This window comes from Suricata suricatta, chromosome X (genome assembly GCF_006229205.1).
Source record: "Suricata suricatta isolate VVHF042 chromosome X, meerkat_22Aug2017_6uvM2_HiC, whole genome shotgun sequence".
Taxonomy (NCBI): Eukaryota; Metazoa; Chordata; class Mammalia; order Carnivora; family Herpestidae; genus Suricata; species Suricata suricatta.
In genome coordinates this window covers 708885-722314 of record NC_043717.1, presented here as the reverse complement: position 1 = coordinate 722314, position 13430 = coordinate 708885, and the positions used below count along the sequence as shown (strand labels likewise).

The 13430-nt window shown below is 61.3% G+C and overlaps 1 protein-coding gene across 1 annotated transcript in view; it reads left to right on the top strand.

The window, feature by feature from the left end:
* Window positions 1–90: 90 nt before the first annotated feature.
* The window catches only part of ASMTL (acetylserotonin O-methyltransferase like), a 19022-nt gene continuing 5682 nt past the window's right edge, over window positions 91–13430 (top strand). The window contains exons 1-9 of the mRNA XM_029930980.1: window positions 91–268; window positions 1809–1940; window positions 3458–3505; window positions 3643–3707; window positions 4353–4414; window positions 4985–5093; window positions 6544–6940; window positions 8735–8897; window positions 11614–11789. Coding sequence (XP_029786840.1) covers window positions 176–268; window positions 1809–1940; window positions 3458–3505; window positions 3643–3707; window positions 4353–4414; window positions 4985–5093; window positions 6544–6940; window positions 8735–8897; window positions 11614–11789 — 1245 coding nt within the window. The 5' untranslated portion in view covers window positions 91–175. The remainder of the gene's footprint in view (window positions 269–1808; window positions 1941–3457; window positions 3506–3642; window positions 3708–4352; window positions 4415–4984; window positions 5094–6543; window positions 6941–8734; window positions 8898–11613; window positions 11790–13430) is intronic.

Below are 13430 nucleotides of genomic sequence, written 5' to 3'. Positions count from 1 at the left end.
GGGCGGACGGGGCGGGATCTGGGCGGGCCCTTGTGAGAGGCTGGGCGTGGCTCCGGGGGGCCTGAGCCGGGCCTGGTTGGGGGCGGGGCTTCATCCAGCGGGGAGCGTGTGGCACTGGCATCCGGATCCGGGTCTGGGCGCGCGGTCCCCGGCGGGGTGCGGGGGGCGCGGCGCCATGGTGCTGAGCCCGGTGATCGGGAAGCTGCTGCACAAGCGCGTGGTGTTGGCCAGCGCCTCCCCGCGCCGCCGGGAGATCCTCAGCCAAGCGGTGAGCGGCCGCGCCGGGCCTGCGGCCTGGGTCTGCGGCCGGGCTGGTGACCAGGCTCCTGGGGTCCGGGACCTAGTGACCTGCGGCTTGGGGCCGGGGGGCCTGGGGCACGGGGGCCTGGGATCGGAGGCCTGGGGCCCGGGCGGGGGTGAGGGGGCCGAGAACGGTGGGGGGGTCTGGGGCTGGGGTCCCTGCGGGGGGGGTCCTGAGGCCGGAGCCCTAGCAACTTGGAGGCCTGGGGCGGGGGTCCTGGTAACGGGGACCTGGTAATGGGGGCTGGGGGTCCTGGGGTCAGGGTTCTGGTGACCTGGGGGTTTGGTGACCCGGGCTTCTGGTTCTGGTGCTTGGGGCCCGGGTGACCAGGGACTCAGTGACCTGGGCGTCTGGGGCCTGGTACTGGCTGGTGACTCAAGTCTTACCGACCTGGAGGTCTAGTGACCTGGGGGCCTGGAGCGATGGCCTCAGGGTCTGGGATGGGGGGCGGTCATGGCAGGGAGGGGCCTGGTGCTGGGGACCTGTTTTCCCCAGGAGTCTGGTGACCTGGGGCCTGGTGCCAGGTGGTTGGGTGATCAGGGACCTGGTGACCTCAGGGTGTCTGGTGACAGGGCCCCGGTGACCTGGGTGCAGTGAGCAGTGACTCTGGGCTCAGAGCTGGCTGGGGTCTGCAGACTGAGGTCTGTTGGGCCACTGCATAGTGACTCCGGGTACCAGGGGTCTCTAGGATCTGGGACCAGAGCCTTTAGGCCACGCCTAGTGGCCTGGTGACCTGCTGGCCACGGGGGTACAGTAGCAGCTGCAGAGCCCAGGGGCATGCAGAGGCCCAGGTCGAGACGGTACAGAGTGAGGGGTGCTGACCGTACCCCCCGGGGAGGGTTGTGGGGAGTACAGACCAGCGGAAGGCTCACAGTGCGGTCCAGGAAAAGGAGGGTGTAGGAGGTCAGGACAAAGGGGAGCCCTTTAGCGAGTTAGGGTCAGCGATGGTCAGACCCCTGGGGAGCTGTGCAGAGGGTGCCTGTGGGGTCGGGGGGTTGCCCTGTGTGTTCAAGCCCCACGCCCCTGTCCCCACGTGACTCTTGGGGGGTCACTGCTCCGCACCTGCCTCCCGCCCGGCCCACTTGCCTGTTCTCACGGGTTTGGGGACCACGGTAAGGCGGCCGTCTCCCCTCGAGGGTCTGCCCCTAGTGCGGTTGTGGGCGGGCGGTGTGTATTCAGATGTTTGTGCACCCGTGGGCATGGAGCGCTGACCTCAGCCACACTCTGGGAGCCCTTTGACCCCTCAGAGCCGGAGACCCAGCTAGCTGCACTGCTGGGCTCTGTGTGGCCGCCGCCTGGACCCGTGCCTCCTGGCCGGGGCCGCAGCCAGCGCCCGGTCCTCGCCGGCCAGCCGGGACTTGGCTCCAGGTCAGCGGTCAGTGCCGAGTTGTTGGGAAGACACCGGGCTCGCGGGGGAGGGCCGTGTGTACCGTAAACCTTGCCCGTTCGGCTCGGGGCCCCTGGCTTCTTCCTGCAAACCGCGCTGACCCCTTTCCTCCTGTTCCAGGGTTTCAGGTTCGAGGTGGTTCCTTCCAGGTTCAAAGAGACGCTGGATAAAGCCGCCTTCCCCACCCCTTACGCCTACGCCATCGAAACAGCGAAGCAGAAGGCGCTGGAGGTGGCCTGCAGGATGCACCAGGCAAGGCGGCCGCTTCTGCTTTCTTAGCGCCTTCTCTTGTGAGGAGCGGAGATTCCGGCTTTAAATACACCTGTCAGGGGCGCCCCGGGGGCTCAGTCTGTTAAGCTTCTGATTTTGGCTCAGGTCAAGATCTCACGGTTCGTGGGTTCGAGCCCCGCATCGGGCTCTGTGCTGACAGCCTGGAGCCTGCTTCCGATTCTGTGTCGCCCTCCCTCTCTGTCTGCCCCCCACTACTCACGCTCTGTCTCTCTCTGTCACAAAAATAAATAAACATTAAGAAAATATTTTTAAAATAAACGCACCTGTTCTAGATCAGCGCCACCTCCCGTGTTCAATCACTGTAGCTTCCCCGTTGCTCAGGGCTACTATGTAGCAAACTGTTACAGTGACCACGATCCTGTGTTGGATATAAAGTTATTTATCAGTATGTTGCTGGGTGACGTACTGTTGTCCTTAACAGTGACGTCATTTATGATAAAGAATCCCTATCCCTTTGGTATTACTCTATGCTAGTATGTAATGCGGATTACAATGAAGTTAGCAATATTATTTACGACAAAGAGTGAAGACACCTGTCCGTCGGTGTGTTACTATGTAATATACTATTGTAACGAATACAACAGCGTCACTTATGGTATAGAATGAATGCACCTTGTGTCTTACTGTGTGGGATTGTATAACATACTATTGTAATGAATGTAACAGCATCATTTATGACAGAACTGTTAACATAGCTTGTCTGCGTACCGTAGATGACATGGTACGTAGCATACTACTGTCATTAAAGTCATACTATCATTTACTTTTCATTTATGATGCAGAATTGATATAGATTATCCATTACTAAGGATTCAAGTAATATGCTATTGTCACTAACGTGTGATAAATGCATTGTTCTTAATGTATTATTAACAAGTATTTGCTATAAATAAACGACTGTTGATGAATTGATTTTCAGCCACGGAAAGGTTGGTATGTCATTTTAACATAAGTTCAAGGTTCTATACAGACTTCAGATGAGCGCCTTCCGCCCAAGCCCAAATTTTCCACGTCGATTTATTTTATTTTCCAGAACCTTTCCTCAAATTACATTGAGCAGACCGAAAAAACAGCTCTGTCCTTTTCTAAAAAAAACCTTTTTTAATGTTTATGTATTTTTGAGAGAGACAGAGAGCATGAGCAGGGGAGGGGCAGACACGGGGAGACACAGAATCGGAAGCAGCTCCAGGCTCCGAGCTGTCAGCACAGAGCCTGATGCGGGGCTCGAACCCACGATCCGCGAGATCATGACCTGAGCTGGAGTCCGGAGCCACCAGACTGGTGTTGTCCCCATCATGTGAGCACATGCCCCCCACACATGCTGAGCCCTGCAGGGTCGGCGTCCTGGGGTCACCCTCGTGTCCTCGCTGGGGACCCCAAGGACACCTTTCCGAAGGACCCACCCGGCTGGCCACCAGGATAGTTGCATAAGACACACACCGACGTCCTTTCTAAAGCTGAGTTTGCATTTCTTCCAGAAAGACCTCCGGGCCCCCGACATCGTCATCGGAGCGGACACCATCGTGGTGAGTCCCCCTCGGGGCCCTTTTCTGGCCTCTGGTTTGGTTTCCGCGTCCTGGTGACCGAAATGAGGTGTGGACAGTGCGGCTCCCAGAGGTCCGGCTTCGGGAGAGTGAGCGCCCCCGCCTGGGTTCTCTTGCAGACGATCGGGGGGCTGATCCTGGAGAAGCCGGTGGACAAGCAGGACGCGTACAGGATGCTCTCCAGGTGGGTCCGGGACCTGGTCCTCGTGGGAAGCAGCCCAGCCTCAGGTACAGCCTGGGGCGGGGTCACGCTGGGGGCGGGGTCAGCACCTTGGGCGTGGTCAGGGTGGGGGTGGGGTCAGGGCCCCCTAGTGGGTTCCTGGTGGGTCCCCCTATCCGGGAGCTTTTCTCCCTGCGCCTTTGTCCTCTTTCTGCGCTGGCTCCCCATGCCCGCCTCCCTGGGAATCAGGCGCGGGCACAGACGGGCAGGGGCGCACAGGGGCAGAGGGGCACGGGCGCAGAGGGGCAGGCGTGCAGAGGGGCACAGGCGGGCAGAGGAACAGGGGCGCAGAGGGGCAGGCGCGCAGAGGTATAGGGGCACAGAGGGACACAGGCGGGCAGAGGGACAGGCGCGCGGAGGGGCACAAGCGGGCGGAGGGGAAGGGGCGCGGAGGGGCAGGTGCGCAGAGGGGAAGGGGCACAGACGGGAGGGGCGCGGAGGGAAGGGCGCGGAGGGGCGGGCGCGCAGCGCCCCTCCCTGCCGTGTCCGTGGGCTGGCGTCCCGCCTTGCCCCAGGACGGCAGACAGAGCGTCCGGAGAGCAGGTGGCAGGGAGCCGGCCGTCCCCGCGGCTCCCGCGAGCGCACACATGCGTGTCGGTTGTGCCGCAGGTTGAACGGCCGGGAGCACAGCGTGTTCACGGGGGTCGCCATCGTGCAGTGCTGCAGCGAAGGTACCGTCCACGCCGCCCCCAAGTCCCGCCAGCGAGGGAGGAGCGGGGCGTCCCTGCGGAGCCGGGTCTCCGAGTCCCACGAGGGCCCCTCCGCCCTGCCTGCTGAAGTCCGGGCTGCGTGTCGGCCGCATTGTTTCCCTCTGAGCACCTGCGCCAGGCGGGTCCCGGCCAGCACGCCGCACTCGGCCGAGACCTTTAGGTCCGAATCCGGCGAGCTCCGCTGTCCCACCTGAAAGTCTAGTCCACAAAGAGTGTCTTTTAAAAAATCACTCAAGGGTGCCCCGGGGGCTCAGTCGGTTAAGCGTTCAACTTCGACTCAGGTCATGATCTCAGGTTCGTGGGTTCGAGCCCCGCGTCGGGCTCTGTGCTGACAGCTCGGAGCCTGGAGCTGCTTCCGAGCCCCCAGGACCCCTGACCCCACACCGGCCTGGGTTTCCCTCCCTTGGTTTTGTAACCACCTTTTCCCCGCCGTTCACCCCTCCGGCCCCATGACTGGCTCCCACCTGAGGCGTGCGGGTGTCCCCAGGGCCGGGGCCCGCCCGCACCCTGACCCGACCTTCTGTGCCGCAGGCGGCCAGCTGGACGTGCAGGTGTCCGAGTTCCACGAGGAGACGGCGGTGCGGTTCTCGGAGCTGTCCGAGGCGCTGCTGTGGGACTACATCGACAGCGGGGAGCCCATGTGAGTCCCCGCTCTGTCCCCGGCCGGGGTCCTGCGGGGCTCTGACCCTTCCCCGAGGCCCGCCTCCTGACCCCGCCCCCGGGGCCCCTAGATCTTGGGGAGCCACAGACACACAGTACTGGCTCTGTTGTCCTGGTGACCTTGGGGGCGGGTGCACGTGAGCAGTGCAGGGTCACAGGTGACACCAGCGCTGGAGAAGCAGCCGGGCTCAGGGGCCCCGGGCAGGGCTGGACTCAGGGGTCCTGGGCTGGACTGGACTCAGGGGCTCTGGGCAGGGCTGGACTCAAGAGCCCTGGGCTGGACTCAGGGCCCCCAGGCAGGGCTGGACTCAGGGGTCCTGGGCAGGGCTGGGCTCAGGGGTCCTGGGCAGGGCTGGGCTCAGGGGCTCCAGCGGGGCTGGACTCAGAGTCCTGGGCAGGGCTGGACTCAGGGGCCCCGGGCAGGGCTGGACTCAGGTGTCCTGGGCTGGACTCAGGGGCCCCGGGCAGGGCTGGGCTCAGGAGCCCTGGACTGGACTCAGGGGTCCTGGGCAGGGCTGGACTCAGGGGCCCCGGGCAGGGCTGGACTTAGGGGTCCTGGGCAGGACTGGGCTCAGGGACTCCGGGCAGGGCTGGACTCAGGGACTCCGGGCAGGGCTGGACTCAGGGGCTCCGGGCAGGGCTGGACTCAGGGGCTCTGGGCAGGGCTGGACTCAGGGGCTCTGGGCAGGGCTGGGCTCAGGGCTCTGGCGGGGCTGGACTCAGGGGTCCTGGGCAGGGCCGGGCTCAGGGACTGAGCTGCCCTGTTCCGGGGAGGTCGATGAGAAAACAACTCAAAACGTGCAGAACAGTCAAGGCTACTTCCCATGCTGCGGTCATGGGACCGGACTGCTACACAGGTCATGACACCTGCTCCCCTTGCTCTCCCCACCCCCACCCCCGCAGGTGGAACAGGGGCCAGACCAGCCACAGGTGCCTGTGAGCAGGTGCAGGGAGCAGGTTCACCACTGGGGGGCGCCCAGGACTGAAACTTCCTGCCGTTTTAGGCACAGGGGGTCCCGGGAGGCAGAGGACAGAGGGTCGGAGGGAAAGCATGAGGCACAAGTTGGGGTCCAGGAAAGGGTCCCTGAAGGCCCGTCCTGTGTCCCTCACGGGGTCTCCCCAGAGGCTCCTGGACCAGGGATGCAGATGTGCACAAGAGCCCAGCCAGGGTCCGGGTCCTCGCTCCCGTCCCCCCACGGCTGCGGTGCCCCAGGCCTGCTGTGGGCAGTGCGGACCCCAGGGGCCCCGGGGACCCCTTGTCAGCGCCCCCTGGTGGGGACTGAAGGGTCGCGCAAGGCTTTTCCTGGACGGAGACTCCTCCCTCCGGTGTCTGGGTGACACCTGGGCCCACGTGGCCGTCATGACTGATCGGAGCCCCGTGTGACCCTGGAGGTTGACTTCTCCTGTCTCCGTGCGTCCCCGTTCCGCAGGGACAAGGCCGGCGGCTACGGGATCCAGGCCCTGGGCGGCACGCTGGTGGAGTCCGTGCGCGGAGACTTCTTCAACGTGGTCGGCTTCCCCCTGAACCACTTCTGCAGGAGGCTGGCCGACATGTACCACCCGCCGCACCCGGAGGACCTGCGGAGGGTCAGACACGACTCCATCCCCCCCGTGGAGACCTTCGAGATCCCCAGCGACGTGGAAGGCGGCGGCTCGGATGCTGCTCAGGGCCACCAGGGCTGTGGCCGGGGAAGGGCAGAGGCCGGCGCTGACCCCGCACAGGCTCCTGCTGGCCCGCAGCCGGCAGACGCGGACAGGACGCTGGAGAACCCGCCCCCGTTCCCCTCGGACCTTCTAGAACTCATAGACGGCTTTAAAGCGTCGAAGGTACTGGTCTGAGTGTCCTGGGGAGGCAGTGTGGATGGACTGCAGCCAGAGGGCTTGAAACCACAGGGCTGTGTCCTTCCCTAGCTCTGGAGACGCAGTCTGAGATCCAGGAGGGGCAGGACCCCTGAGACCCAGGCAGGACCCCTGAGATCCAGGGGGGCAGGACCCCTGAGACCCAGGCAGGACCCCTGAGATCCAGGCAAGACCGCTGACATCCAGGCAGGACCTGTGAGATCCAGGCAGGACCCCTGAGTTCCAGGCAGCACCCCTGAGACCCAGGCAGGACCCCTGAGATCCAGGCAAGACCGCTGACATCCAGGCAGGACCTGTGAGATCCAGGCAGGGCCCCTGAGATCCAGGCAGGACCCCTGAGATCCAGGCAGGACCCCTGAGATACAGGCAGGACCCCTGAGATACAGGCAGGGCCACTGAGATCCAGGAGGGGCAGGACCCCTGAGATCCAGGCAGGACCCCTGAAATCCAGGCAGGACTCCTGAATTCCAGGCAGGACAGGATCCCTGAGACCCAGGCAGGACCCCTGAGATCCAGGCAGGGTCCCTGAGATTGAGGCAGGGCCCCTGAGATCCAGGCAGGACCCCTGAGATCCAGGCAGGACCCCTGAGATTGAGGCAGGGCCACTGAGATCCAGGCAGGACCCATGAGATCCAGGCAGGACCCCTGAGTTCCAGGCAGGACCCCTGAGATCCAGGCAGGACCTCAGAAATCCAGGCAGGACCCCTGAGATCCAGGCAGGACCCCTGAGATCCAGGCAGGCCACTGAGATCCAGGCAGGACCCCTGAGACCCAGGCAGGACCCCTGAGATCCAGGCAGGCCACTGAGATCCAGGCAGGAGTCCTGAGACGCAGGAAGGGCAGGGCTGTGCTCCCTCGTAGCCTGCAGGTGAGGGTCCTTCCTGCCTCTTCCAGTTTCTGAGTCTCCTGTCATCAATGACTATCTGTGTATCTACTTGTGTACCTATCATCTATCTGATCTGTCATCTATCCATTTATCTGTCTGTCTATCTGCCTACCCGTGTTTCCATCTAGGTGCCTATTACATTGCTCTCATGACCAAGGTCTCCCAGCGGTCAGCTGAGCTGACTCAGCTGAGGGACCCTAGGGGGTCAGGCAGGACATCACCTTCCCAGTCCATCATGATAGTTCTAGAAACAACCCAGCATCGTCAGGCTCTTTCGGGAAGTGCATCGGTTGACAAAGAAGGTTTTTGCCTTCCTTCCTAGGTTGGGGTCCAGGTGATGGGGGGTGAGACCCTGGTCAACAGAAGACCCCGTACGACTGATCAAGATCAATAACAACCCTACATCCCCTTTAACACTGAAACGTCCTTGGTTCTGAGGCCTTTGGAAGAGCAGACGTGGTGCATGTGCAAACGTTTTTCCATTACACACGTGAGCGCATGTCCTGAGCTGCGTAGACACGCTGCCTCTGAGGACTCAATTTTGTCTCCAAATAGTCACATCCTGAGGTCCTGGGGGTTACGAGTTCAATAGCTAGACTTTGGGGGGGAACATAGTTCAGTCCCAAACACCAACACGCTGGTTTCTCTCCCAGGGGATGGGACCGTTTTTCGTCTTGATTGTCACTGATGTGCTTTTGTCTTGTGCACACCTTGTACCAGCTGGTCCGTAAATCCAGTATTCTCCGGAGAAGAAGTTTCCATGCACAAGTTAAACACTTTGGACGGCTCCGACCCCTGTCTTTTGGGTCTGTGGGAGTGAAAAGGACTTGACACGTCACGTGGGAAGTCTGACGGTTCTTGTTCTTCCCGGACAGGCCCTGTTCACGGCGTGCAAGCTGAAGGTGTTTGATGTCCTAGCAGACGAAGGTCCCCTGCAGGCAGCGGAGGTGGCACACAAAGTGGATGCCTGTCTGTGTGGAACCAGGCGGCTGCTGGATGTGTGTGTGGCCCTGGGGTTACTGGAGAGGACAGACAGAGGTGAGGGGACATCCCAAAAATCCCTGCAGGTGCACGGGAGTCATCGAGTGAAGCACAGCAGGGACCAGACCATCCTTCCCTCTGCCTTCAGAACCTGGCTTTCCCCCAAGGGTTGGAAACAGAGGCTGGGAGAAGGGAAACAGGACTGGATGGGGGGATGTGTGTTTTAGAAGAGTGATTTGTGTTAAATCTTTATTTATGTTGAGAGAGAGACAAAGACAGAATGAACGGGGAGGGACAGAGAGAGAGTCCCAAGCAGGTTCCACACTGTCAGGACAGAGCCCGATACAAGACTCAGTCTCATGAACTGTGGGATCATGACCTGAGCTGAAATCAAGTCGGATTCTTTTTCTTTTCTTCTTAGTCTTTTAATACTTATTTTGAGGGAGAGAGAGACAGAGTAAGAGCAGGGGAGGGGCCGAGAGAGAAGGAGACAGAGAATGTGAATCAGGCTCCAGGCTGTGAGCTGTCCGTACAGAGCCCGATTCGAGGCTCGAACTCCCGAACCGTGAGATCATGACCTGAGCCAAAGTCGGACGTTTAACCGACTGGGCCACCCAGGCGCCCCTCAAGAGTCAGACTCTTAAGTGACTGACCCGCCCAGGTGCCCGTAGGAGAGTGACATTTTTACGGGCTGTGGTCTCAAACCCCATTCATTCAGGCTTCACCACAACGACAGAGCCCGCGGATTACATATGTGTGTGTGTCACGAGGACTTGTTTGTTGTTACTTATTTAGACAAATGAGATGAGTGATGGAGACATGGACACATAGATGGATACAGATTGGTAATAGACGGGATGAACAGGTAGGTAGACAGATGGTAGGAGATTTGGATGGATGGATGGATGGATGAAAAGTAGGTGGGTAGATGGATGGATGGACAGACAGATACATAGATAGATACGTAGATACATAGATAGACATGATGGATGGATGGATGGATGAAAAGGTAGGTGGATGGGTGGATAGATACATAGATAGATACATAGATGCATAGATAGACTGGATGGATGGATGGATGGATGGATGGATGAATGGATAGATGGATAGGCAGGTGGATGGATGGATGGATGTATGGACATATGGATGGGTGGATGGATGGATGGACAAACTGATACATAGATAGACATGATGGATGGATGGACGGACGGACGGATGGATGGATGAAAAGTAGGTGGATGGGTGGATGGATAGATACATAGATTAATACATAGATACATAGATACGTAGATAGACTGGATGGATAGATGGATGGATGGATGGATGGATGGATGGATGGATGGATGAAAAGGTAGGTGGGTAGGTGGATAGATACATAGATACATAGATTAATACATAGATACATAGACTGGATGGATGCATGGATGGATGGAAAGATGAATGGATAGATGGATAGGCAGGTGGATGGATGGATGGTGGATGAAAGGATTGATGGATGGACAGACAGATACATAGATAGATACATAGAAACACAGATACATAGATAGACATGATGGATGGATGGATGGACAGATGGATGGGTGGATGGATGGATGGACAGACAGATACATACATAGATACATAGATACATAGATAGACATGATGGATGGATGGATGGATGGACAGATGGTGGGTGGATGGATGGATGGAAGAAAACGTAGGTGGATGGATGGGTGGATGGGTAGGTAGGTAGGTAGATGGAGGGATGATAGGTGGGTGACAGTGTGTCTCCTGGAGCTTGGTCTCAGAGCAGAGGGTCCCATAGACGGTCCCTGAGCGGCTTGGGGATGGCAGGGGGTCAAGGACGCCAGGGCAGGAGACGCCGCTTTTCTCATGTGGCCAGGAAGAAAGTGGGGTGCAGGCAGAGGCTGCCCCCCGTACCCAAGGTGTACAGATCCGCGGTTCAGATCTGGAGCGTAGAAAGCACCCCTTTCACCCCAGCCAGACCGCTGCCTGGTCTTCTATCAACAATGACCGAGCGTGGAGAAAGTTCCAGGCTCCAGACTTTGAGTCATTGGGAGCTTCCGACACAGTTTGGCGCACGCCCTGCGCGGTCCCGCCGGCGAGCCCCGGGAGCCGTTCCCACGGGTGCGCGTGGGATGCGTCCGCTCTTCCCAAGGCCAGAGAACTAGGTCCTCTTAGTGTTAAAGGAGACGCTGTTCTGTTGTCTTGCATGATCCCAGTCACGTGGGGCCTTCGCAGACAGACACGGTCTCCCCCACCGTCACCTCCCTGTGCCCTCAGCCTCTGTTGTCTAGACGCAGGATGGGGGTGGGGCACGACCTGCAGACAGAGGTCTCTGGTGAGCGAGGAAGGGCCCCGCACCAGTCAGAGGAACACAGCCCTTGGGATTTACACCTGCTGGTGTATCTCAAGGAAATGGGTCACCCAGTGGTGCTGCGGAGGCGCCCGAGATGCGTCAGGCAGGCCGGCAGGGTGGAAAATCAGGACACAGTGGCCCTCGAAGTCTTGAAGCAGAATTCCTTCTTGCTCAGCGAAACCCCATCTCTGCTCCTAACATCTTCGACTGATTAGACGAGGCCCACCGACATTACGGAGGGAGCCTGGCGTTGGATTTCAGCACCGGGGAGAGTGGCCCTAGGAGCGCGGGAGACCGCCCCTGGGAACGCCCACCTCTTTGAGTTAGTCGCCAGTCCCCATGGGCTCTGGGTCTGGGCTGCCACCCTGGGGAGCGCTAAGCTAAGGACGCGCCGGGCTCCGCTTTCTCGCGCAGGTTACGGTAACACGCAGCTGGCCAGCCGGCACCTGGCGTCGCAGGGCGCGTGCCCCCTGCACGGCCTCATCGCCTACCATGACGAGTGGGCCTGGGGCACGTTCACGCACCTGGAGTCCGCGGTCCGGGAGGGCGCCCCGCGGGCCTTGGGGAGCACGGCGGAGGCCGCGTCGCAGGTACGGCCCGGCGGGGTGCCCCTTCTACACAAGGCCCGGGGGCTACGGTGCCCCCGCCCCGGCCGGCAGTGACTGGGCCGTCTTGTGACCCCGCTGACGGCTGCCATCAGGCGCCGGGAACCCCCGGAGGCCGCGTGGGTTGCGCGGAATGAACGCACCGCGTTCCCCACTGGGGTTGAATCGAACAGACCCTATTGGTCAAGCGCATGGTGTGCAGACACCTCCTCCCGCTGCCCCTCAGGGCCCTTTGGGGATGGGCTGGCACGCAGGAGCCTGGGTCCGCCGGGCAGGCCCCGATGGCAGCTTCTGGTCAGTCCGCCCCCCGTGCCTCTGGGTCAGACACCCCCATACCCCGCCCCCCGCATGGCTCCGGGTCAGCAGTCCCCACATGGCTCCAGGTCAGGCCCCCTGCACCCCGCATGCTCTGGGTCAGGGGTCCCCCCATGGCTCCAGGTCAGGCCCCACGACGCCCCCCCGCATGGCTCCAGGTCAGGCCCCTCTGCCCCTCCCACATGGCTCTGGGTCAGGGGTCCCCCCATGGCTCCAGGTCAGGCCCCTCTTCACCCTCCCCTGCACAGCTCCAGGTCAGCGGTCCCCCCATGGCTCCAGGTCAGGCCCCCTGCCCCCCGCACGGCTCCGGTTCAGGCCCCAGATGATGCAGAAATGGGCCTTCCAGAGCCCGGGGCTCAGATCAGGTCTGGGGGAGACGGACAGGGAGAGGCTAACGCTCCGGACTTATACCCACGTCACTTCACAGGGTTGTAGAGGTGAGGCCCAAGGTCAAGGCACTGCTGATTCACTCTGGAGACACCTGCTTCCTGGGTCCCCAGGCGGCTGTCCCCCCTGCGGGAAGGGCCAGGGTCTCTACGGTCCACTTTGTAAGGACACTGACCTTCCTGGGGGCTCTGCCCTCAAGCCTGGTCCCCGCCCTGCCCAAGTTCCCCCAACACTATCCCCTTGGGGGTTGGGATTTGACATTGGGGGTCAGTCCAGGAAGGAAACAAAGTTTCAGTTTCTGGCAAAGACGAGACATGGAAAGAGGGAGACACAGACCCACACTCAGGTGGAGACAGAGCAGGAGGGGCAGAGACGCCCCGGAGCCCCCGGGAGCTGAGAGGGGACGTGTCTGGAAACAGTGTCAGCCGGGCCCTGCAGCGGGCTGTGGGAGACCCCACCCTTTTCTCCTGCTTCCTGTCCCACTAGAGCCTCCGCGGGGGCCGGCGGGGGGGGGGGGGCCACGGGGGGCTTCCGGTTCACTGACCGCAGAGGCTGAGACGCAGGCGTCTGTTAGGTCGGGCGGACCCCAGCGCGGGTGCCGGCCTGGCAGGACCCCCCCCATCTCTGTGTCGCACACAACCCGCCCCCGGCCCCTACCCAGCCCTGACCCCCAACCCCTGCTCAGCCCTGCTCCCCCCACCCCGGAACAGCACTGCTCTCCCCCCATCGCTAACTCAGCCCTGCCCCCCACCCGTCCTCAGCCCTCTCCCCCCACCCCTGCTCGGGTCCGCCCAGCAGACTCCACCCCAGTCTGGTTCCTCCTGCCCCACAATATCGTCTCCCCACCGGGCCCTGCCCCACCTAACCCCTCCCCGCCCTCAGCCCCCACTGAACCCTCTCTCCGCCCGGCCCTGCCCCCCTACC